Source organism: Miniopterus natalensis, chromosome 8 (assembly GCF_054644295.1).
Source record: "Miniopterus natalensis isolate mMinNat1 chromosome 8, mMinNat1.hap1, whole genome shotgun sequence".
NCBI classification, from domain to species: domain Eukaryota; kingdom Metazoa; phylum Chordata; class Mammalia; order Chiroptera; family Miniopteridae; genus Miniopterus; species Miniopterus natalensis.
Window position 1 is genome coordinate 55,172,120 of NC_142088.1, and position 24,722 is coordinate 55,196,841.

General features: G+C 34.3%; 1 protein-coding gene across 1 annotated transcript in view; it reads left to right on the forward strand.

Annotated features, from left to right (window-relative positions):
* Positions 1-24,722, forward strand: part of STAM2 (signal transducing adaptor molecule 2) — a 41,901-nt gene that overhangs the window by 8,241 nt on the left and 8,938 nt on the right. Inside the window, exons 2-11 of the mRNA XM_016205773.2 lie at positions 9,612-9,696; positions 10,593-10,668; positions 10,774-10,872; positions 11,775-11,921; positions 13,383-13,452; positions 14,028-14,214; positions 20,756-20,850; positions 23,353-23,435; positions 23,578-23,665; positions 24,628-24,682. Coding sequence (XP_016061259.2) covers positions 9,612-9,696; positions 10,593-10,668; positions 10,774-10,872; positions 11,775-11,921; positions 13,383-13,452; positions 14,028-14,214; positions 20,756-20,850; positions 23,353-23,435; positions 23,578-23,665; positions 24,628-24,682 — 985 coding nt within the window. The remainder of the gene's footprint in view (positions 1-9,611; positions 9,697-10,592; positions 10,669-10,773; positions 10,873-11,774; positions 11,922-13,382; positions 13,453-14,027; positions 14,215-20,755; positions 20,851-23,352; positions 23,436-23,577; positions 23,666-24,627; positions 24,683-24,722) is intronic.

Here is a 24,722-nt window from a genome sequence, read left to right on the forward strand (position 1 = left end):
TAAGGCCGGCTCTAAACCTTTTGCCTTTTTAATATATGGTTTACATCTATTATAAGGAAAGGCTGGTCCTTTCCGTATAGGTAATTTTGATGTGGTTTTTAATTTATCTGTCACCCTTCTCCTTCCTGACTGCCCATGCATCCAACTCTCCCAAGACTTCCAAGCCCCCACACCAAAGTGTTGGTGAAAAAAGAGCTGCAGTCACTCTTCTGTATTCAACCAGAGCAAGAGGCTGTTAAATATAGGTATTTTTAGTTGACGTAATAAAAGAGTTAATCATGGCATTCTGGCTGGTCCTTTCCTTATAAACAAGAGTTGAACTTGCATCTGTCCTGTTCAGTATGTTTAAAATGTTTGTACATAGGGAAACTGAAAACTAACTTAAAAAGGTTAATTTAGCTGTTTTGAATAAAAGTCGCACTGAAGAGGCAGTTTAATACAGTATTTAAACTTAGAATATTACACCGAGGCAGACTGCCCAGATTGAAATCCCTGTTTTACTATTTACTGGCCCTGTGACCTTGTGCTAGTTACTTTTTGTGTCAGTTTCCCGATCTATAAAATGAGGAATTCTTACTTCATTGGATTAAAGTGTAAGTGGTTTAGCAAATGTAAAATGCTTTGAAGCTATTAGCTGTTATTGTTTTAAATTAAATTGTTACCTATTATTAGTCAGTATTCAGAGCTGTAAGTAGGTTTTCATTTCAGAAATAGTGTATTTTAAAGTAGAATTTATGTTACTGCTTTCCCCAGAGTAAACTGAAGGTTTGCTTCAATAAAATTTACCCAAACAAATCAAAACATTAAGTGGGGTGGAGGATTAAATGAGAAAATGTGTGTGACACCCAAGTTCATGGATGCTAAATATGGTTGTTATCACTGGAGTCAGACGCATGCAAAAACTATTTAGAATCTGCCCTGGCTGGTGTGGCTCAGGGGCTAGAGCGTCGGCCTGCGCACCAAAGGGACATGGGTTTGATTCCCAGCCAAGAGCACGTACCTGGGTTGAAGGTTCGATCCCTGGCCCTGGTGGTGGGGGATGCATGTGGGAGGCAACCAATTGCTGTGTCTCTCTCACATAGGTGTTTCTCTCTCTCCCTCTTCCTCCCTTCCACTCTCTCTAAAAATCAATGGAAAAAATATCTTCAGGTGAGGATTAACCAAAAAATATATATATGTATATATAATCTATCAGGTTGAGGAATTGGGCATTTAAATATTTAAATCTAAATTTACACAAGCATTGTATGTAGAAATTTAATAAACAAATATATATTATTTTAATATAATAAACATGTATGAATTATTTATAAACTAGGAAAAATAGGCTCTCCTACGTTTTCAAATAATTTTTCAGTTTATAATGAATTGGTTCAAAGAAAGAACATATTTATATGTTTAGTAAAAGCTAGTCAGCTGTGGTTTCCTGTTAAATACCAAAATGAATTCTACTTATTTACTTGCTTTCCATTTCTTGGTTTATTTCTGCTCTAAAGAAGTTTTTTTTGCCAGTTTTCCCTATTCTTCTATAATTTTAAGGTATAAAAATAATTTTTTTTCTTATTAATACATAAAAAATATTTTTTCCTTTAAGATTTAAGCATTGCTTTAGTCACATCCCAAGATACTAATATGTAGTATCCTAATATTAATAAAGTTTTTATTGCCTTCTATTATAGTCTTAGTTATCTATGTCCTGATTGTTAATTTCCATGTGATTGGGTTTTACATTTGGTCTGGTAAAAATATATTATATTCAGAGAATATACGATGTGTATTGTCCTAAATTATCTCTAGTTTTTGGTAGATCCATGCACATTTGAAAAACAATTTAAACTCTGTTTTAATGGACAAGAAGTCTTCACTTTACATAATTCTAATATGCATGAATTTAGTTACCATGTTTTAGTTAAATAACATCAATCTCCCAACAACAAGCCTTGTGATACCTTAAGCATGGAACCCAGGCAAGCCTGCTTAGATTTTGAACTACAGAACTATGAACTAATAACAGGTAGTGGTTTAAACTACTTAATTTGCAGTAATTTGTTACAGAGCAAGTTCTAAAAAATGAATAGAGAGATACTCTGTACAGTTTTTTAATCTTTTTTCTCTGTTCTCCAAATTTGATTACTTTTATTGACTTTTCTTCATGTTCACTAACTGTTTCTGTAATCTTCAATCTGCTTTTAGGCTTATCCAGTGAATATTTTTAATTGAGTCCTTTTCAGTTCTATAAATTCCATTTTTCTTCTGAGCACTCACCATCTACTCACTTATTACCAATCTTTTGCTTTAAATTCTTGGGAAAATACATAATACCAGCTTTAAAATACTTTTTTAAATTTTAAATATTTGCCTATTTATTTATTTTAATTTTAATATATCTTTATTGATTTCAGAGAGGGGAAAGGAGAGGGAGAGAGAGAGATAGAAACATCAATGATGAGAGTCATTGATTGGCTTCCTCCTGCACGCCCCCAAATGGGGATCGAGCCCACAACCCGGGAATCTAACCCCGATCGCTTGGATCCTAGGTCAACGCTCAAATGCTGAGCCATGCCCGGCCAGGCTAAAGTACTTTTTGGATAATTCTAACATTTGGGTTATGCAATTATCTGATTTTACTGATTTTTATCTTGATTATGGGACACTTTTTTGCATGTCTAGTAATTTTTTATATTATACTGGTCATTGTAGTTACTCTTTGTAAGTAATGGCTAGATTATGTTGCCTTCCTTTAAAAAGTGCTGAGTTTTGTTCTGTCAGATAGTTATATTATCGGAGGATCTTTTAGGTTTTTGTCAGGCTTGGTTTTCTTTGTGAGGCAGGTCTATTTTGATATTCAACTAAATTTTAAGGGCCTTTACTCCTAAAGTGTGGCCTTTTGGGGGTTTCAGCTGAGTGCCGTAAATGTCCTCTTTGCATTAATTGGATGGAATATTAGTCTGTGTGGCCTGCCATAACTAAATACCATATACTAGGTGGCTTAAACAACAATTCTGGAGACTGGAATTCCAAGATCAAGGTCCCAGCAGGGTTGGTATCTGGTGAGGACTCTTCCCCTTGGGTTGCAGATGGCTGCATTCTCAATCTGTGCTCACATGACCTTGTGTGTGTGAGGAGAGAGAGAGAACTTTCTGGTATCTCTTCTAAGGACACTTAATCATGCTGGATTAGGGCCCCATTCTTACTATCTCATTTTACCTTGATTACTTCGCTAGAGGCCCAGTCTCCAAATACAGCCACACCGGTGCTTAGCTACAGATGAATTTTGTAGGGATACAGACATGCAGTTCATAACAGGCAGGAATTCCAGAGACACTCAGCACTGTACTGCTTTTCAGCCCCATAGTAGGTGATTTCTGCAAGAGCTTATCTAGAGCCTCACCCTGTGTGTGTGGGTGGGGGGTGAGGGGAGCCCTTTATTAACAAGGAACATATGCTCAGAAATCTGGTCTCTGTCTCTGAGCTGCTCTACTAGGACTGGTTTTCCTTATGTTGGGACAGGAAAGTGTTCCCAGGCAGAAATCTGGGACGATCATGAAGTTCACTTCATATTTCCTTTCCCTTAAAGATCTCAGGCCTGCACTGATTGTTATTCATATTCTGAACACAGTTGCCTCATATATTTTGACCTGTTTTGTACTTGTTTTTGGTAGAATAGCAAATATGGTACCAGGTACTCTGTCATGGTTGGAAGCAAATCAGTCATGAGTTTTTATTTCCAAACATAGTTGGAGGAGCTTTAAAGATCTCTTGTGGGCATTCTTGTTTTATATAGTCAATTTTTTTATTACTGATAGAACTTATTTTATTAAAAGTTTATGAGTAGACTTGAATTCTTTTTAAAGCTATATGTTGACCATAATGGACTGTGTGGGAGAGGAGCCTTATTGATGGACTGCTTCTTTATGATATTGTTAGAATCTTTCTGAAGTGTTTCACTGAGTATATGAGGCTCTCTGTAATCAAAACCTTGTGATGAAATGTTATGACTTACACCCACCAAACCCTGGAAATTTAGCATGTAGGCCCCAGGAGAGCTGGTTTAACGCTCTTACTTTCTATGCATTTGACATAGGATAATGTGAGATATGACTCCAACACTGGGCAAAGTGATATGCTAAAAAAGAATGGTTCCTTAATTATAATATTTAAGATTTTTCTAGGAGTTTAAAATACTCCTAAGTACATAACTTAACTTATTTTATTCATTTGAAAAATGAAATTCTTTTTGGCAGGCTATTATAAAGCCTTTAGATTTTATACTTTTTATAAAGAGTAATCATGAGCCCTATATTTGTAGAGAGTATATTTGTAATACTCTTCTGGATAGGGTATTCAAATCAGGACTTTAAATTTTCTATATAATTAAATCAAGTAAAAATATTCCGTTTAGATATTTTTGAAATTATTAGAAGGGTTTTGAGGGTATGGCTTAGGCTTCACATTTCATTGTGTCTCACATGGCCAGAATTGTGTGTCAAAATTTGGTAATTGATGATTCTGGTTTCTCAGATCAAAGAGGAATAGATAGATTCTTAGATGTTGGAACTACAGCAAATATTATGTAAAAATTTTTTCTATCCCTCCCTCACACCATGTGCTAAATGAAATCCCAGAGTAGACTAAAGATTTACCCATAAAAGAGAAATAATATGTACACAAAAGAGAACATGGGGAATATTTAATCTTCAGGTAGTTCTAAACACTGCTGAAAGATACTATTAAAAAAAGTGATAGACCTGTATAGCAAAAACAAAACCCCATCATAAGCAAAGAGAAAAGATGAGCATGAAATTGGCAAGTCATATGTAATATATGTGATTTGCTCTTCAGACTCAAGACATAAAGTTAGTCACCTATGTATGTATCATTGTACTAGAAGTTCTTTCCCTCCCTCCCTCCTTTTTTTTTTTTTTTAAATAAGCAACAAAATTTATTTCTCACAGTCAGAAGGCTGAGAAGTCCAAGATCAAGGTGCTGGTAGATTTGATGTCTGGTGAGAGCCAAGTTTCTGATTCATAGATGGGCATCATCTTGCTGTGTCCTCACACAGCTGAAGTGGCTCTGAGGTAGCTCTCTGGGGTCTTTTTTATTTTTTTAATTAAATTTATTGGGGTAATATTGGTTAATAACATATCAATTTCAGGTCTACAACTTTATAATACAACATTTGTATACTCAACTACAGCAATTTTCAACTCGTGTGCTGCAAAAAATTTTAAAACATGCAATACCTGCTATTTAGTCCGGGGCACTGACCCCTTTTCCCTTAGATTGTCAAATAAAAAAATGACAGCAGCCAACACAACAATGGCCATCCAGTGTGAATGAATCAAAATTATACCTATTTTTTGGTCCGATTGGCGAAAAATATATTTTTTAGTGTGCTTCAGAATTTTAGTAATTAGTTCATGTGCCACGAGATGAGAAAGGTGGAAAATCACGGCTCTATTGTGTGCTCACCATCCAAAGTCTGTCTCCTTCCGTCACTTGTACTTGACCCTTTACCTTCTTTGTCCTCCCTGCGCCTTCCCCTTGGTAACCACCTTTCTGTTGTCTGTATGAGGTTTTTTTTTTTGTTTATTTTGTTTGTTGCTTTTTGTTTTATATCCCATATGTGGCTGAAATCATGCAGTTCTTGTTCTTTTCCATCTGACTTATTTCACTTAGCAAAATACCCTTAAGATCCATCCACGTTATCACAAATGGCAATGTTTCATTTTTATGGCTGAGTAGTATTCTGTATATGCTCCACATCTTTATCCAGTCATCCGTGAGATGACGCTTGGGTTGTTTCCATGTCTTGCTTTGTCTTTTGAGGCATTTCCTTCCCCATTTACCCTGTCTCCCTGTTGAGACTCCCAAAGGTATTGTCATTCTACTTTAGTAAACAAGAAGAGAACTGGAACCTCATAAGCTCACTAGTGTCTTTTGTTGTCTCATGGTGTTGCTGTTGCAGCTTGATCTTACGCAACGCCTTGGATGTTTGCTCAGTGGTGAAGCTCTTGCTGGTCCAGAACTTCGCACAGACTTCGCTGGGGCCACATTGGGCACCATAAAAGCTCTTATAGTTCATATACTCAGAAGCTCTGTTATTGTTTCCCACATTACAACCACAGGATATAGAGGAGCAACCAGCATCATTCATTCATTGAACAAATATTTACTGAGTACCTACTTTGTGCCCAGATACTGTTCTATCTACTTGAAATAAAAATAGTAACAAAATGAAACAAAAAATTTCTGCCGTAATGGAGCCTACATTAATTCTGAGGGTTGGGGGGAGGAAGATAAGTGGTGGCAGAGATGGACGGTAGACAAGATAAAGTATTTATGCTATGAAACATCTATGGAAAGGCCTGTGTGTGAAATCCTAACATCTTTTAATTACTTTGTATTTTTTCTATGTTAAGCATCAATATGAAGATACTAGTGACTGTAACAAAGAAGAGAGTCTGGGTACTTGATGGATTTAAAATCACAGTTTGCTGCTACCTTCTCACTAGATTGTATAAGCACTGTGACCACTGTATATAATGGTACATCATGCAGCTATTAAAAATATTGGTATGGGTATATATTTAAAATGGAGAGATGTTCATGATAAGTTGAAATGCAGGTTAGGAAATGATACATTTAATATGATCACAGAATTAGTGGGAAATACTTTTACTCTACCTCTGGAGGTTCCTCTTCCTGAAGAGGGAGTTCCATTAGCATCACCTTGAGTCTTCCCCTGCTCCTCATTCACTCCATTCCTGGTGTAATGATATTTCTGATTGGTAAATTTGCAATTTACTGGCCCTGTTGATGCCCTTAGTCCATGTGGGAGCTATCTAGTTTTTCCACAGCCTTTGAGTAATTTCTCATTTATTTCTCAAAGGAGTAAGTTGTGCAGGGGCTTCCCCCAGCAGGTGAGGTCTGCCCCTGTGTAGGACTAAGGCATGCCCACCTCTGGGGTTCACTATTAGGAAGCCGATTAGTCCAGCATACCTAGAGTTTCTATTACTAATAACAGCGGTATTCTATTCTTTGTTTTGTTTCTCAACTTCTTCATAACTTTGGCGGGGAAGGGGTTATCAGTTTTTGGGTACTGTCTTTGGACATCTCGTACCTGTGATCCTATTTTATTTAGTTTACTCATATATTTTTTTTTTTCAATATACATGTATAGAAGAAAGTCTGGGAAAATATGTATCATAATTTTCAAAGAGGTTGGTAGAATTCGAAGATTTTTTTCTTGTCCTTTTGAATTCACTGAATTTCTTAGATATGTTATCAAGAAATAGTTAAGGCCTGGCTTGTGTGGCTCAGTGGTTGAGCATTGACCTATGAACCAGGAGGTCACGGTTCGATTCCTGGTCAGGGCACATGCCCTGGTTGTGGGCTCCATCCCCAGTAGAGGGTGTGCAGGAGGCAGCTGATCAATGGATTCTCTCTCATTATTGATGTTTCTATCTCTCTCCCCATTCCTCTGAAATCATTAAAAACCTATTTATTTATTTTTTTAAAAAAGAATTAGTTAAGCATTATAAACCTCTGAAAAAATATATCCTGGTCTGACTTTACAGGTAGAAAAATCAGTCATCTTTGTATAAGGGAAGAAGCTGTACCTGAGTAGGTATGTTTCTGCCTACATAGCTTGGTGCTTGCTTCTAGAATTTATGAGGCAAAAATATATTACTTTTCTAAAACCTCTGGCTTGTCATTTCATCATATATGTCAAAATAATTACTTTCTATCCATAGTGTTTGGCAGTTTGCATGGCTTTTAAAAGTGAGTCCCAGCATTTAACTGAGGTAAACTGGATTCTGTGTTTCTCTTTCCTACTTTCCAAGTATAGCTGTTTGTTTTATACTTTTTATGTTTTCGCTTCTTTTATTATTCATTGCCTTTTAAAAAGGAACAACTTTAGATTCCTACCATCCTTCCTGCTTTTCACTGGGATAAGCTTATATGTATATAATACCTAGGTTTGGCTGTATTTGAAATTATAGTATATAAAGGGGGAAAGACATGAAAAGTTTCTAACGTGGTAATTTTTTATATCCTCATTCCCTGTACTAGCAGAGAGAAAAAATTGCTTCTCTCAATATTGAAACTTTGTAAAAGTAAAAATGTTACATAATTCAGTCACTATATATTCTGATCATGCTCTTTAAAAATTTACTTTAAAATTTTTATTTTGATCATAAATTATTTCAGGCCACAAAAAGATACTGAGAATAAAACTAATTTCTGGGTACGTACTTTAGAACTTAAGAAACAAAACTTAATAATGACAGTTAAGTTCATGTTGACTCCACTTTGATCATCCATCCACCTCCAGTTTGATGTTTATTACTGTCATGCATGTGCTAATATTTTTATACCTGTATACTTAATTTCAGAATACAGTGTATTTTTTAAGTGTTTTAAAACTTTATGTGAAATATTCACATATTGTTGGTGGAAATGTAAAGTGGTACAGATGCTTTGGAAAACTGCCAGATCCTAAAAAAATTTAAATAGAGTTACTGTGAGACTAGTTATATACCAAAGAGATATGAAAACATACATCCATGCAAAAATTTTTACACAAGTATTCATAGCAGCATTGCATTATTTATATGAACCAAAAAATTTTAAAAAATACTGAAATGTTCATCAGCTGGTAGCAAAATAAAATGAGGTATATCTATACAATGGAATAATATTCAGCAATAAAAAGAAATGAAGTACTGATACGTGCTTCAGCATGGATAAACCTTGAAAACTTATGCTAAATAAAAGAAGCTAGTCATGAAAGATCATATGTTGCATGATTCTATTTACATGAAAAGTCCAGTATAGAAACCTATTGAGACACAAAGTAGATAAGTGGATGTCCAGGGTGGACAAGATGGTGGGGAGACTGTCCAGGTCGGTTTCTATCTATTCTACGCTGACTGTCAGTGGGTATGGATTTCTTTTCAGGGTAATGAAAATGTTCTAAAATTAGATAGCAGTGATAGTTGCACAAGTCTCGATACTAAAAACGTTGAATTGTGCACTGTAAATGGGCGAATTGTATTGGAATGTGAATTATATTTCAATAAAGCTGTTTAAAAAGTTCTTGTGTTATATATTCAATTAGCTTTTTAAATTCAGCATAAGCCAAAACAAATCATTATATTTTGAGATTTACACATTTTTGTACATTTAGTTCTGTATAACTCATTTTTGCTTTCCATTGTATGAACTTACTGTCTTTTTATTAATCCATTTTTCCTTTTGTTCTTAAAAGCAATGATTCAGTGAATAGTTTAATTCATAATTCCTTATATGATGGCACATTTTTAAGGCTCTCTTCCAAATTAGAATGTGATAGGATTCTTGATAAGTTGCAATTTATTTATTATTAACTGTATTTAGAAGACATTTTACTGGTGTACCTTATAATATTTAATTCATTTAATAATACAATTTAAAAGTACTCTTCTTTATGAAGAAAAAAAATGAAGTTTTTTCATAGTTCTTTTATATTTGGCAAAAGTAAAGGTATGGCTTCTTCTGTGCCTTTCTTGGTATTTTAGTGTTACATAAGGCACGTCCTAATTTTTGTGTATGCTAATATCTTATAGAAAAAGCCACAAATGAATACAACACTACGGAAGATTGGAGTCTTATTATGGACATATGTGACAAAGTTGGAAGCACTCCTAATGGGTAAGATGCCCAGTCATGCTCAGTAAATGCCTAAGGACTTAATAACCTGTGTCTTTTTCCTTGATGTAAATTTGAAAAGGAAATGGGATTTTACTATTTACTTTGGGGGGAATAAAAAATAGATTGTAGTGGTAGGATTTTTGGGATTAACCTTATCCTGAAAACAAATGGAAAAGAGTTCAACTGAAAACCTGAGATAAATTAAAATACATAAAGCCTTCACATAATAGAGACTAATTGTTTAGGAAATTCTCTTGGAACTTAGACATGTATGGGAGTCTTTTAATAATGCAGTAGGTAAATATAATAGGTAATATGCTGAAAAATCTTTCAGTAATGAATAGGTAAATAACACCATAATGAAAAAAGTGAATATTAAAAAAGGGTGCTTTCAGCAATTAAGCTGAACTGATTATACTTTAAAAGCTTAGAAGACTGATGAATGCATTTGTTTTAACATTATAGCTTTTCAAAGTGCATTTATGCATGTTTATACTGAAACCTTTTAAAACTATATAGCTTGCTTTTTTTTTTTGAAGATAAGAATTTGCTATCTGAAAGCTAAGTCTGTCTTGAACAAATGAAAAAATATTTTTATATGATACAGTTCTCTTGTATTGACTGACCTTTTTTGATATGGTTTGGCTATTGGTTTTGGAATATGCAACCTTTGCAACAAGCTGGGCTTTTTTGTTGTTGTCATTTTTGTTTGTTGTTTTTTTAACTTCTACAAGTCTATGAATAAGAGATTGTAGAAAATAATTTTATAGATTTATTCCTACAACGAAGTAAAGTTTGCAGGATTTTATTTTTAAATGTAAAGTTGTTTGGTAGTAGTATACCTCATATTTTTAATGTTTGATTTGAATAAATAACCTTCTTCATTTTTTTCTTAGAGCAAAAGATTGCCTAAAAGCCATAATGAAAAGGGTAAATCATAAGGTTCCTCATGTTGCTCTGCAGGCATTAACTGTAAGTAAAAGTTATGTTATTATATGATCGAAATTTTAAATGTATATTTATTTTAGTAAGTTAACATCTCAACATATTTATATTGACTTTTATTTTAATTAATAGCTTCTTGGGGCTTGCGTGGCAAACTGTGGAAAGATATTTCATTTAGAAGTATGTTCCCGTGATTTTGCAACAGAAGTACGTGCTGTGATAAAAAATAAGGTAAATCTTTAAAAGAAATTTAAGTTATTAAAAATATATATACTTTATGTCATTTAACTATATATGTGTTGTATTATAAATGAAATCATTTTTGAAATGAAATAAACTTCTTGTTCTAGAATGTGATGTTTTCCTCTGTAGCACCAAAAACTTTTTCTCCTCAAAGCATATATGCTAGTGACAACAGCTAATATTTACTAATGGTTAGTTAGCAATCACTGCTTTAAGCATTTTACATATACTCTCTTGTTTAATGCTCTTAACAACACTTGGAAATTAGATTCTCTTGTCATTCTTATTTTATAGATGCAAAAACTGAGGTTTAGAAGTTAAGTGACTTATCCCAGGTCATGCCAGCTATTAAGTGGCATAGCTGAGCTTCAGATGCAGGTTTCTGTGACTCCAGAGTCCACCCTAACCACCATTCTGTACTGATTCCCATTAGAGATGGAGAGCAAAGGGGACCTTTATTTCAGAGCAGGGTGGAGGGGGTCTTCACTATAGGGTGGTTGTTACTGATTTCTTTGAGATGGAAACTCTGAAGCACCATTCTCATGCTATTAGTGGCAGAAATCCCAGAATTTTAGTGCAGTTGATATAAAAAGCTTAACTTAATACTAAGAAAACATATAAGAACTAACCTCTGAATATAAAAGGTTTGTTGTCATTACAGTAAGACTTAAAAATTGATGTTCAAAAAGGGTAATTTTGTAAGAAATAACTATTATCTTAAAATGTAAATAGGCATTTATCAAGTACTCATCTAGGCTAGGGATTGCTGGACTTTTATTGATGTTCATATGATTAAAGAAAATTTTGGTGATAATTCTCTTTGTCATTAAGTAATTTAAGTACTAATTTTAACCACAGTTTTTTCTTTTTCTTTACTTTTTCTTTAAAAGGCTCATCCTAAGGTATGTGAAAAACTGAAGTCTTTAATGGTGGAGTGGTCAGAAGAATTTCAAAAGGACCCTCAGTTTAGTCTGATATCTGCAACTATTAAATCTATGAAAGAAGAAGGAATTACTTTTCCTCCAACAGGTTCTCAGGTAAGAGATTCCTTCAAAGCCTGTTTGAGACTATACTGTTTTGAGGGTATGTATCTTATGTAAAATCTGGGCAAGGTCTGTTTTAATCATCACCCATCTCCACTCTCCAGGTGCCCATCTAGCATAGTGCCTTATATTTAGTAGGTGTTCTAATTTTATTGAATCTCTTCTCCATAATAGAACTTTGAGACTTGACTCAGCCATAACGCTACTCTAGAGTCATGTAAAAGGCATAGGTATATGAAAGAGAAGGGTAGCTATATCCATGTGAAAGATAACTAAATTATAAATGACATAGATGGATGAGGGGTACAAAGACTAGCTGCCAGGAGAGAGAGGTAACTACAGACTGGGCTGGTGAAGGTGAAAAGGTAGAATTTTTAGACTGGAATGTACTCAAGAGGTAGAGAAAGCTCAAGACCTGTTTGTTGAAGAGTGAATATGCCTGGAGGGAATAGTGTATATATAAGATGAGTGGAACTATAAGACTAGAAGTTTATTCGGGGAGATAGGGGACAGCTTTAGTAGGACAAGAGTGGAGGCAGGGGTAATGAGTCACTGAGTAGACTGTTTATTTAGGTCTGTGGGAGAAAAACCTTGTTATCTTCAGTTTTGCTCTCAGTGCTTCTTGCCCTCCAATTAATATTATGATATAGGCTAGGGAAAGAGACTAAGAAGACCCTATATGTGTGTGTGTGTATATATATATATTTTTTTTTATATTGTAGACTGTAGACTAAAGAGACAAAAAGAATATAGCTGACTAGGTCTAAGGATTCAAAGTAGGTTTTTGGGACAGAAGTCTTACAAGTAACAAAAGCAAGCCTTTTCCTGCTCTGTCCTTTGTGCCTGTCATTCTCAAAGATCTGTGTTAAAGAACTAGTTGCTGATTCAGAATCCTATACATCTCTATCTTCCATGCCTTTAAATTGAAGCATGACCTTCCTTAGGCCTCTGCTAAGCCTGAAGCCTGCACCATTCGAACACAATGAGTAGTAAAAGAGGGCTTAACGTGCATTTCTCGAACTGCACCCCTTGTCTTTGTCCCCTCCTCGGTAGTTTCTGTGGCTTCTTGCTGCCCCTCTCTCGGAGCTCTACGCCTGTAGTGGTATAGCACCTCTTACTGAGTAAGAAGCCTTCGACTGTTTAGATCAGGAAGTGCCGTCAGGAAAGATTCTGGTTTAAGTACTGTCTGTATGCCAAGCTCCGTATCAGATACTAAGACTTATGCAATATATAAGCTAGCTTGTGTCCTTTTTGAGTTTATGTTTTCTTGAGAATTCTGATGTTTTACTTTAGTATTTGGAAACAACTGCCTACAATTATCATAAAAACTCTACTTTTAAATGAAACTCAATAGTTAATATCCTTTTTTTTTAAAAATTAGCATGTGCGAGTAATTATAGAGCTTATGTTTTCTTTGAAAGGATAGTTGTGCTTATTTTACTTGTTCACTTACAGACTGTCTCAGCTGCTGCCAAGAATGGTATGTCATCGAACAAAAACAAAGAAGATGAAGACATAGCTAAAGGTAAATCATCAAACGTGTAATTTAGTGTTATTGGAAACATCCTTGCCGGAACAATTTCTTGAAATAAAAATTATAATAAAGCTGGGTATACTTTAAGTATTTTACCTCAAATCTAGACACTAGTAGGGTTTGAAAAGTAAGGAAAACAAATTGACATAAGAAGATTCATTTATCATCTTTGTCAATAATATGTATTTAATGTTCTACCTTTGGAAAACTTACATTTCACCCTTTCTTTAATGCCAAAGTTATGAGTCAAGCACAGAAATATATGTTCACGGCTTGTCCTATATGGAAAGCTACCCATTTTATAATGTCACAATCTGTTTGCCATAAAAATAATAGCTGCTGTATATGACAGACTGTTATAATCAGGAATGAGCAAAAACTTTATTTTAAAAAATGTCATGATTCTCTGCCCCTCAAGAAAGTTAACTGCTAATGTTTAATTAGATGAAATATTGAATTGATTTATTCTTACTAAATATTACATTATCTAATATTGCTTTTTAAACTTTAAAAAATCAGAATTAATTCTGGCTACCTTTCTTTTGTATTTTAATTTTTCAAACTAGCTATTGAATTATCGTTGCAAGAGCAGAAGCAGCAGCACACAGAAACAAAATCTTTATATCCATCTGCAGAAGTTCAGTTAAATAATAAAGTTGCAAGGAAAGTGAGAGCTTTGTATGATTTTGAAGCCGTTGAGGACAATGAACTCACCTTTAAACATGGTGAAATTATTATTGTTTTGGATGACAGGTATGTTTTAAATCTTTATTTCTAGAATATTTTGAAGTTAAGGATCATATCCTTACTTTAGAACCCTGGACACCCAGCTCTTTGACTTTGGTGTATCGTAGGACCTGTTCATATCTTGTTTTTCCTAAAATAAAACTTACAAAAGCTAGATTAGATAATGTGATTTTCTTGTTTTATTAAATTTGGTTTTACCTTATATCTTGAATAAAAGATATATTAAATGATATTGTTGATTATCATAGTTGGGAAACATAAATATTCAGTCATCTGAATGCATTTACAGTGGGAATTTTGCATACTAAAATTACTGGCAAATAAACTTTCAGAAAACATACAGCTGTATTACCTTTGATCAAAGCAACCAAAAGCTATGCTCGGCTCTTCCCTAATTCTTAATTTATTATTCAACTTTCCCTCACAACTTCTCTATCATTTAAAGTTGCAATAAAGAATAGATCTAGCCCGGTCAGGTGTGGCTCAGTGGTTGAGCATCCACCTAGGATCCAGGAGATTGAGGTTTGATTCCCAGTCAGGGCATGTGCCCGGGTTGCGAGCTTGATCCCCAGCAGGGGGCGTGCAGGAGGCAGCTGATCAGTGACTCTCATCATTGATCTTTCTTTCTCTCTCTCCCTTCCTCTCTCTGAAATCAATAAAGATATTGAAAAATAAAATAAAAAAGAATAGATCTATCTATATTGGACCTAATTCTAGTCTTTGCTTTTAAAAGAAGTTGGTGAAACTTAACAAGAGTGAGACCTAACAGCTTGTTGCTATGAACAGAGATTTGCAAATGTATTTGGTATCCATAATAAATAGCTTAGTAAGGATATGTTAGTGTAGCTTATTTTTAAATGGCTAAATACATAAAAATGGTTTTACTCTGCTGCAGTAAGTATTGAGAAACTGTTATTAATAGGCTCTGTTTGTAATAAAAAATGAATGAGGACACAGTTCTGTCTTCTAAAACCTAGAGTAAAGTTAGGGAGTTAAAATTACAGGTAATTGTATGGAATGCAGAATGTGAATGCCATGAAAGAGGTAATGTTGGGGTTCAAAAGAGAGCAGATTTGCATGTGGTGCAAGCATCTGGGAAAGAAGACTTATCCAGGCTCCGTCCGTTTCAGGTGAACTTTGATTGATTTTGACAGAACAGGAAAAAATTTGCAATAATTGGGAATAGGAAAACAAAGGTCTCTTTGGCAGTAAAGATAACACTGTGTTCACAGAAGTTTTTTCCTTTTATAAAAATAACCATTGGGAATGGAGCACATGATCCCTGAAAGAGAGTAAACAGATACGAAGGTGAAGAGATAGTGTGGGCTCTGAACACTGACAATCGGAAAGGTCATGCTTCTGAGTGTAGTTTTAGTTAGAATATTTACAAAATAGCTTACATTTACACTTCTGATACTCTTAATACAACTACAGAATTAAAGACAGTTAAAAAATAAATAGAAACAAATCTAAAAAGGAGTTTTTGCTCTGAGATTCAAATTTTGAGCATTTTATGTAATGAGAAAATTTTCTAAAATAAATTGCTGCTCACAGGTAAATAAAGTCCTGATCAATGGCACAGATACTTCATCTCTATCTCCAAACATCTGTAATACCCTGTGCTGTGATAACTGAATCTCTGAGTTTTTCTTTTGTAATTGTGTGAGTCTTTCATACATGTTCTATCCTGTGACATCATTTGGTGTTTGTGTGGGATTGTATACCTATTAAAGTCTATAGGCTTGCACTGAGTAAGGGGTTATGTTATTGTGCGGCATGTGTTATTTTCACTGATGTCTAATTAAAGCACACATTCATTAAATTACTTAGAATCATATAAAACTGTTTTCAGTTGAGACTTACCACTGCAAAAAAGAACTTTTTTCTTTGTAACTGCTAAGAGAATTCAACATGAATATGATGGAATGCGTAAGTTGATTGCCCTCGCTTTGAATATAGGAGAGACTCCAGCCTTAAAATTGCCATCAACATGCTCATCGACATGTATAGGTTAAATGGTGTCATTCTGGGTGACTGCTTATCACTGCAAGATTTTAAACACAAAGGCAAGCTTAGTTACTAAAGTTAAGTGGCAATCTTAGGTTAAAAGAAGGTCATCTAAATGATCCAGAATATGACTGTATTCATATTTATATTGCTATAGAAATGAAAGTATAAAATTAAAAATTTCATAATTAGAACTTAAAAAAGTGCCTTGAAAATACATTCTTGGACTTCAATTTAAGAAAGAGCTGATAGAAAAGGCACACATTTCTTATTAACAGTATACCAAAAAGCTTTTTACTTTCTCCATTTTTAGCTTTATCTCACCACTCCTTTTTTGTTCTGTATGTACCATTTCAAATAATTAAGTGGAATTCTTGCAGTTCCAAAATGCCATGTTGTGATTAGGCTTTTGTGGCACTGTACATTTGGTTCTCTCTGCCTGGAAAGCCCTGTCAAAGGAAGCAAACACATTTAGAAAAGGAACTTGACTTGCAAGGAAGGTTTACAAGGGAGTCCAGGCTTAAGGATTGGTTCCCCAAATTAAAACATAAAATAGGTAATTTAAGAAAAGATCCTCACAAAATTACCAAGTTTCCAGGTTTACTATTTGTATGTTTGTGGCAGAAATAGCATTTTTCTCACATGATTATCATATCCATAAAGGACATCACTTCTCTTTAGCCATTGTCGTTTGTATAAGTCAGCAAATAAGTTGTTTTAGTTAAGAAGTCAGTAGCTTAAAGGAGAGGCTAGGTTTTCATTTATTTTGAGGCCTAAAATGAGACAAGATGACTTTTTTTTTTGAGTAAAGTAGAATTTACCAAAGATTTCATAGGTGAAGATGTTTACATCGAGACAAGATGACTTTGTTTTTTGTTTAACTCAGTGTGCAGAGTGTCTTACTTTGTACTTTTATTTTCTTGCTTATCCATAATGGAAAAGGCATTTTTATTTCCACAGCCATCATTTCCTTTTCCGCCTGGTGAATGCCTACTTAACCTTAAAAACCTATGTCAGATTTTATATCCTTTGAGGAGCCTTTAAACCCTTCTCTGCTTTGACCTGAAAGTTAGGAGTTCTGTCTTGGTGCTGCTATAGCTACCTGAATATAAGTGATAGCATTTCTCATATTGTATTATAATTCTTTACATATGTCTCTCCTGCTAGATGAGTGGATTCTTAAGAGGGTCAGCATTTCCCTGGGTGGGAGGAAGGGGGAAGGAGAAAACAAACCCCAGAAGGTAAAGCAAGGTAACAAACATGTTCTTAGTTGGTAGGGGAGAGTTGGAAAATACTGTACTAGATTTTAAATTTTTTCAGGGCAGGAACTGTTTCTTTTTTTTTTTTTTTCCCTTATCTTTGTAACTTCAGTGCTTATCCCAAAGTCACTATCCCCTCCTTGGTGGGTTTTCGTAAGTGTTAGCTTAATAATCAGTTCTTTGAAGGTAAAGTTTGTCTTTTGCACTTGGATCATTTTTCACTCAGCTGTGACTTACTCTCAACATAAAAAGCTGTAAATATAAATGCTGCAATAAAATTTTCCTTAATTGTCAAATGGTTTATTGTAAATCTACAGTGCCAAATTACCTTAATTTAGGAATTTAAAATTGAACAATATTTTGTGCCATTAACAAATCAACTGTTTGCCAATGGAGAGAATAGAGCTGGATTAGGGCTGGGAAGGAGTCATCGTTCTTTGACATGGCATTTGGTTGGTTTGCTTACTTTTATACTTCACTTCATCAAGAAGGTTGCAATGGTGGATGAGAGGGAAATTATCCTACATTGGTAGGACCACTAAGGAAGACTACACATACAGCTGTTAATACGTTCAGGTAAAATTCATGCATCAGTTTTACAGGCATGGGTTCTCTGGTTTTATGTAAAAATTCCTCTGAGTTCAACTTTCCCTTTTTAAAATGAGAAGTTCAACTTAAAGTATGTGAGAATAAGAGGGAGAATTTCTCATCCTCTATGGACATTAGCAGATATGATACCTTAAAACTGTCAATATATCAGTTATTTTCTGGTTTTAAGAATTTGGGTGAAATATAGTTCTTCCATATCTTTGTGGTACTTTTTTTTTTTTTTTTTTTACCATCAAAGCTAATTTTTATTAAAATCAAAGCACCAGTGGGTTCCCTAAAATTAAACAAACAAAGACTCTTATCTCTGATGACCTTCACAATAAGCAAAACCTTTGTGGAGACAGAAATCTGTAATCTGATTGGCTAGCATTATTCTCACTCAGGAACATGAGCCACCAGCAGGTGAATTATGACTTAGTAAATTCTCTTAGTTGTATTTTTTAAATGAAAATGTTTCAGAAGCATAGAAGTTAATTTATCCTTAAGCTTCATCTTTAAGAATGCCTATTCAATAAGTCAAATTTTGAAAAGGAATAGGTAAACTTATTATTTCCAGATTTTATGATTGTCCATATAGAATGTCCAAGAGAATCAATGGACAAACTATTAAAACTGGTAAGAGTTCATCAGGGTTGTTGGATACAAGCTTTACATATAAAATCAGTGGTATGCTTTACTGTAACAACTACTATTTAGAAAATGTAATAGAAGAAATGGCATTCTCAATAGTAACAAAGATGTGTAATTCCTTTATGGAGAAAATTATATAAAATTCTTTGAAAGATATGAAGGAATATAAATACATGTGATATATTTATAAATATAAATGGAGGGGTATACTGGGTTCATGGTGAAGAAACTAATATTATCGATTTTATTCTTCCTGTAAGAACATAAATTCAGTGCATTTCCAATTAAAATCCCAACAGAATTTTTTATAGAGAACTTGAAAATATTTTAATATTAATGTAGAAATGTGAAGGTATACAATAACAGAGAGGGTCCTCTCCCTGCCAGGTATCAAGGCATATTAATAAGCTGTAGGAAATAAATATATAGACTGTGGCAACAGAATGGAACCAGAAATAGATTCATGAACAGATAGCAGCTTACTGCTTGAAAGATAGGATATCATAAACCAGTAAAACAAAAAAATGATATATTATTAAGTAAATTTTGCAGGAGTGAATGGCTCTTTACACGATACAAATAAAATTTATTTTTTATTGATTTTAGAGGGAGGAAGTGAGGGAGAGAGAGATAGAAACATCAGTGATGAGAATCATTGATTGGCTGCCTCCTGCATGCCCCCGACTAGGGATGGAGCCTGCAACCTGGGCATGTGCCCTGACCGGGAATCAAACTGTGACCTCCTGGTTCATGGTTGATGCTCAACCACTGAACCACACTGACCAAGCCAATACAAATAAAATTTGATTCACCTTCACAGAGTACATAAAATTTCATTCCAGATGAATTAAAGATCTAAACATGGGAGAGGGATAAAATAGAAAACTAAAACTATTAAATACAAGTATATAGAAGAGATTTAGGAATTCAAGGATAAAAATTTCTTTAAAAGTGTAAGCCATAAAAACAAACAAATGATTGTTAAATGTGATAACATGGAACAAAAAAACATGGTGGAATAAAAGAAACCATAAACATATGTTAAAAGACAAGTGACAGTTTGAGAGAAGGTATTTTCATAACGAAGTTCAGACAAACAATTGCTATCCAGAATACAGAAAGAACAACTACAGATCCATGAAATAAGACAGAAGACCCAGTGGGGGGAAAAATGGACAGAAGACCTGAATAAGCAGTTTATAGAAGAGGCAATCTGAAAGGCCAGCAAACACGTGGGTACTTGGGAAGTGCAAATGAGCACAGCAGATATGATTTCTCTCCTGAATATCAAGTGTTGCTTAGACAGTTAACATGCGTGAGGGGAAATGACAGTCACACATGCTGCTTAGGGAAGGAGGATGGTGAATTGCCATAACCCCTTTAGGAAACATTTGGCAATATCTAGTAAAATAGGAAATGCTTGTATTCTGTGGCCCAGCAAGTCCATGTTTGTGCATAAGGCTAGAGAATTGTTGCATGCGTGCCCCAGAATCTAGAGGGATCATCACCCCACTCTTTATAATGTCCATCTGCATGGGAATTAGTACATCAAATATGCCATCTTTATATGATGGTACTTTGATTTAAAAAGGATAAACATCTGAATAAGAAATCTGAAGGTATTAACGTATAAAATTAAAAAGATCTATAACGAATAACATCTATGTCTACAGAGTTGGCTTAAAGATATTTGTAAATGAGTAAAATATACTGGCAGGAAGGCTATATACCAGCTTTATGGCGGTGGCGTGGTAGGATAGATGCGGGGTTATTGATAAAGGGGACTTCAGTGTTATATATAATCTTTTTATTATTTTAAAAGCCTAGACTCAAATATGATTAGTTCTAAATATAAGTATGGAATATGGATTTGTTTTATTTGTACTTTTCTATATCTTTTATTAAGTTTAAGAACTACTTTTAAATATAGTTGGATATGAACTAGAACTTTTCAAAAAGACTAAATTTTTACTTTAATTCATCTTGACACAAATGCACTAAAATGTGTAATAACAAATGACATTTTTGCACTGTACTTTTAGTGATGCCAACTGGTGGAAAGGAGAAAATCACAGAGGAATAGGACTCTTCCCATCTAATTTTGTAACAAGTAATTTAAATGTGGAGTCTGAGGCAGGTAAGTTAAACCTTAGGGAAGGTTAAGTTTATTCAAGTTTTTTGCACTTAAATTTTATGGTTCAATTTTGAATATAAAGTAAATTGGCATTTAACTCTTGTTTTAAAACACTTATAGGCAATACAGTTTAACCTACTTACCACATTAAGGGGTTGACTTACCCATGTCAATTCCAAGCATTATTTCCTTATCATGATATCAATTAAATCCTTTGAGAGTTACCATACATAGTGGCCTCTAAGGCATAAAATAATCTGTGATCATGTAAATATTTAAATAAACCTCTTTATGGTTTAAGAGGCAGTTTGTGTCTGTTCAGTACAAAGAATACTGGTTTTATTCATCATTGAACCACAGTATCAAAGGAGGGGCAGTAGGGCTACGCAGCAGTGGGGAACCTTTTTTCTGCCAAGGGCCATTTGGATATTTATAACATCATTTTGCAGGCATACAAAATTATCAGCTTAAAAATTAGCTATGAAAAAAACTCCTAGATTTATTGAATTTTGAGTCCTGCCTGTGGTTGCCTTGGCAGGACCAGACCAAATTATTTCTCAGGCCGAATATGGCTTGCGGGGCGGACATTCCCCACCCCTGGGCTAGGAGCTGGTTAGCAAGTGCCAAGTGAGATTACAGGGGTTAGGAGAGAGTTTTCCTTGTCTTGATTTGATCCTAGGGCACTCCAGACATAATAAACTAATGTAATCAAGATAGTAGGTTCCCTTACTCAGTTTTGTAGCCACAGACAGTTCCCCTCAGCTGCTGTCAACCTTGCAGAGAAAGCTTCCACTTGTTATGCAGGCAGGGAGGTGAGAGGAGCTGAGTGTAAAGAGCAGCTACTAATACTAATGATGATGGTGATCAGAAATAAAAGAGCTCAGTGGTGGTTGAGCAGTCATGTGTCAGGCATTTTGCTAAGTCCTTTGATTACGCTATTTTATTTAATCCTCACAAGTCTGTGACATAGGTACTTTTGTTACCCCATTTTACAGACAAGGAAACAGGCTGAGGGCTTATGTGGCTAGTAAGTAATAGAGCTGGGATTCTAAAGTCAGCCAGTCTGACCTTATACTGACACATTGCAGGACACATCAGTGCTAGTCCTTACCAGTTCTAGAGAAGTTAAATTGAAAGCTCTATCATTGTATATAACAGTGATTTGCAACTTTTTTCATTTCATGGCACACATAAGCTAATTACTAAAATTCTTGCAGCACACCAGTTGAAAATCACTGCTGTATGACATCCTCTTTGTTATGGTGGAGTGCTCACATTCAGTTAAAATGAAGTTGAGGGAGATGAATACTCATGTGAATACTGAATACTTTGCCTCTATTTATACTTTCTGTTCTTCTGGTCTGGCTCTAAATTGATAGGAAAATTGGAGACACCATATTTAATTACTTGATAGGCCATGCTCAGGGAATCCAATACAACAATTTCTCCATGGCATAGGCTGAGAGATTGAGCTGCAGTTTTAAAAGTAAAAAGTATTGTGAGTTTTCAGTATATTTTCATGTTATGCTGAACTCTGCTCCTTAGGACATATTTGAAAGTTAGCCAAATATTTGAAATAAGTGGCTAACTGTGGAGACTTAAAGATCCTTTGGTTATATAGAGTTTTATTGTAATTTTCTTTTTACCAAATTTACTGTATTAAAATATAGTACATTGTAGCAATACTTCAGTTATCACTTAAATACTTTTGGGGTGTGTATAAGTGTAAATTTTTCAACCTTCTCTATATGAAAGTTTTTTTGTTTTGTGTTCTTTAACTATTATCAATGTTAGGTGGCAATCAAGTCTATTTTTGTTCACATAGGAAATACTTCTTTATAGCAAGGAAAGAGTGTAGAAGAAGCTCATAGATTTAACTGACATTAGCTAACTAGATAATACCCTTCTGTCTTCTATATTTATTCACTCTAGTGGTATTACTCATTTTCCAGAAAATGCCTGTAGTGACAGTTCCCATTAATATTGCTTGCTTATTCCATTAGAATATAAGTGCCATCAGGGCAGGTATTCTTGTCTGTTTTACTCTCTGGTGTATTTCCAGTGCCTAGAACAATGCCTGGCACATAGGGTTAAATAAATATTTGTGGCATCAATGATTGAACATATGTAATAACATATATTGATTATGAAATGCGATTACTGTACTATTTAAAGGGCTTCCTTTTTTTTTATTGTTGACAATATTAACAGATGTCCCCCAATTTCCCCCCGCCCCTCCCCCCAGGCCTTCACCGCACTATTGTCTGGGTCTCTTGGTTATGCATATATGCATATAAGTTCTTTGGTTAATCTCTTCCCACCCCCTCCACACTCTGAGATATGTCAGTATGTTAACCTATTCCATGCCTCCAGACCTATTTTGTTCACCAGTTAATTATGTTCATTGTCCTTTTTTTATTATGGATAATTACAGACTCCTATAAATTAGTAACTAAAATACCAAAGTAAATGTTGAGGAACTTAAAGTTTACTTTGTTTTCATAGCTGCTGTGGAGAAATTGAATGTAATTGATGATGAGGAGGAAGAAATTAAGAAATCAGAGCCCGAGCCTGTTTATATAGATGAGGTAGAGTCCTTCTTTTGTTTAATAGTTAAATTATCAAGACTTTTAAAATGTATTGTCCTTGAAAATGCTTGGAAAGAGTAATTTCTATATTCATTGAAATTAAAACTCTGGTGAATTTTTAAAGTGTCCTATTATTTTTTAGGAAAAGATGGATAGAGCGCTGCAGGTACTTCAGAGTATAGATCCAACTGATTCCAAGCCAGACTCCCAAGACCTCTTGGACTTAGAAGGTACTTAGTAAATATTAGGGACTGTTTTAACGTCCTTTAATGTTTTAGCGGTTTATAACGTCTTACATTTCTTCTGTCTGTGTGTGTCTGTAGGAATTAGAAATCTCTAGTTGGAAACAGAATAGTATAGTTATGTAGTAAACATATTACTTGGAAATTGTTGCAAATCTGCCTAGCCTGTTCAAAAAGGAAGCCCACTAATGAACTGGCTGGAGATTTGGAGTCTAAAAATGGACAGAATAAGAAATAACAGCCCATTAAATTAATTGAATAAAAATATTAGAAATTCTTATTCCTGTTTTAATTATCTTGTATCATAATTTTAAAGGTAAAAATTATACATGATTTATGTTAACTTTGTTATATAGTTATTTGATGCATACTGATGTCTATTTAGTCCTCAAGAAAATTGAAACAATTAAAACAAATGTTTTTATGCCTTTAAAAAACAATCCTTTGGGAGAAAAATCTGTGGTAAATGAATAAATCTTTTTAAATCTTTTAATAGAAGAAAGTCTAGTTATGGATATGGAATATTGTGGGGTTCATTGTATCAGTGTATACATTTGGAAATACACGGGTTTAATTTTGAAATGGCTCAAATAAATGAAAAATGTTCATATCTGTTCATAATTACATATTTTATATGCTGACTCAAGTTCATTTTACTTAGCTAATAATAGTTTCCTCAGTATTTTTAAGATTTTGAGATAACTCCAAATTTCACAGTCTGTAAAAATTAGTACTTTCAGAGAACGAAGTGTGATTTCTGTTTTTTGACTCTGCCTTTGGTCACATGATACTAATGTTAAAATTAGGTCTTTTGTAGTCCTTTCTCTAGCATAAACTTAATTCTCTTTGTATTGTGCATGATGGTGCATAGTGGTGCTCTGTTAAACATTGTTGAAATTTACTTAAACTGGTTTAAGTTAAAAGATTTTAAAATATGTTTATATTTACAGATATCTGCCAACAGATGGGCCCAATGATAGATGAAAAACTTGAAGAGATTGACAGGTGAGATTCTTTGTGCAGGGAATAACAATTGTTTTTGGCA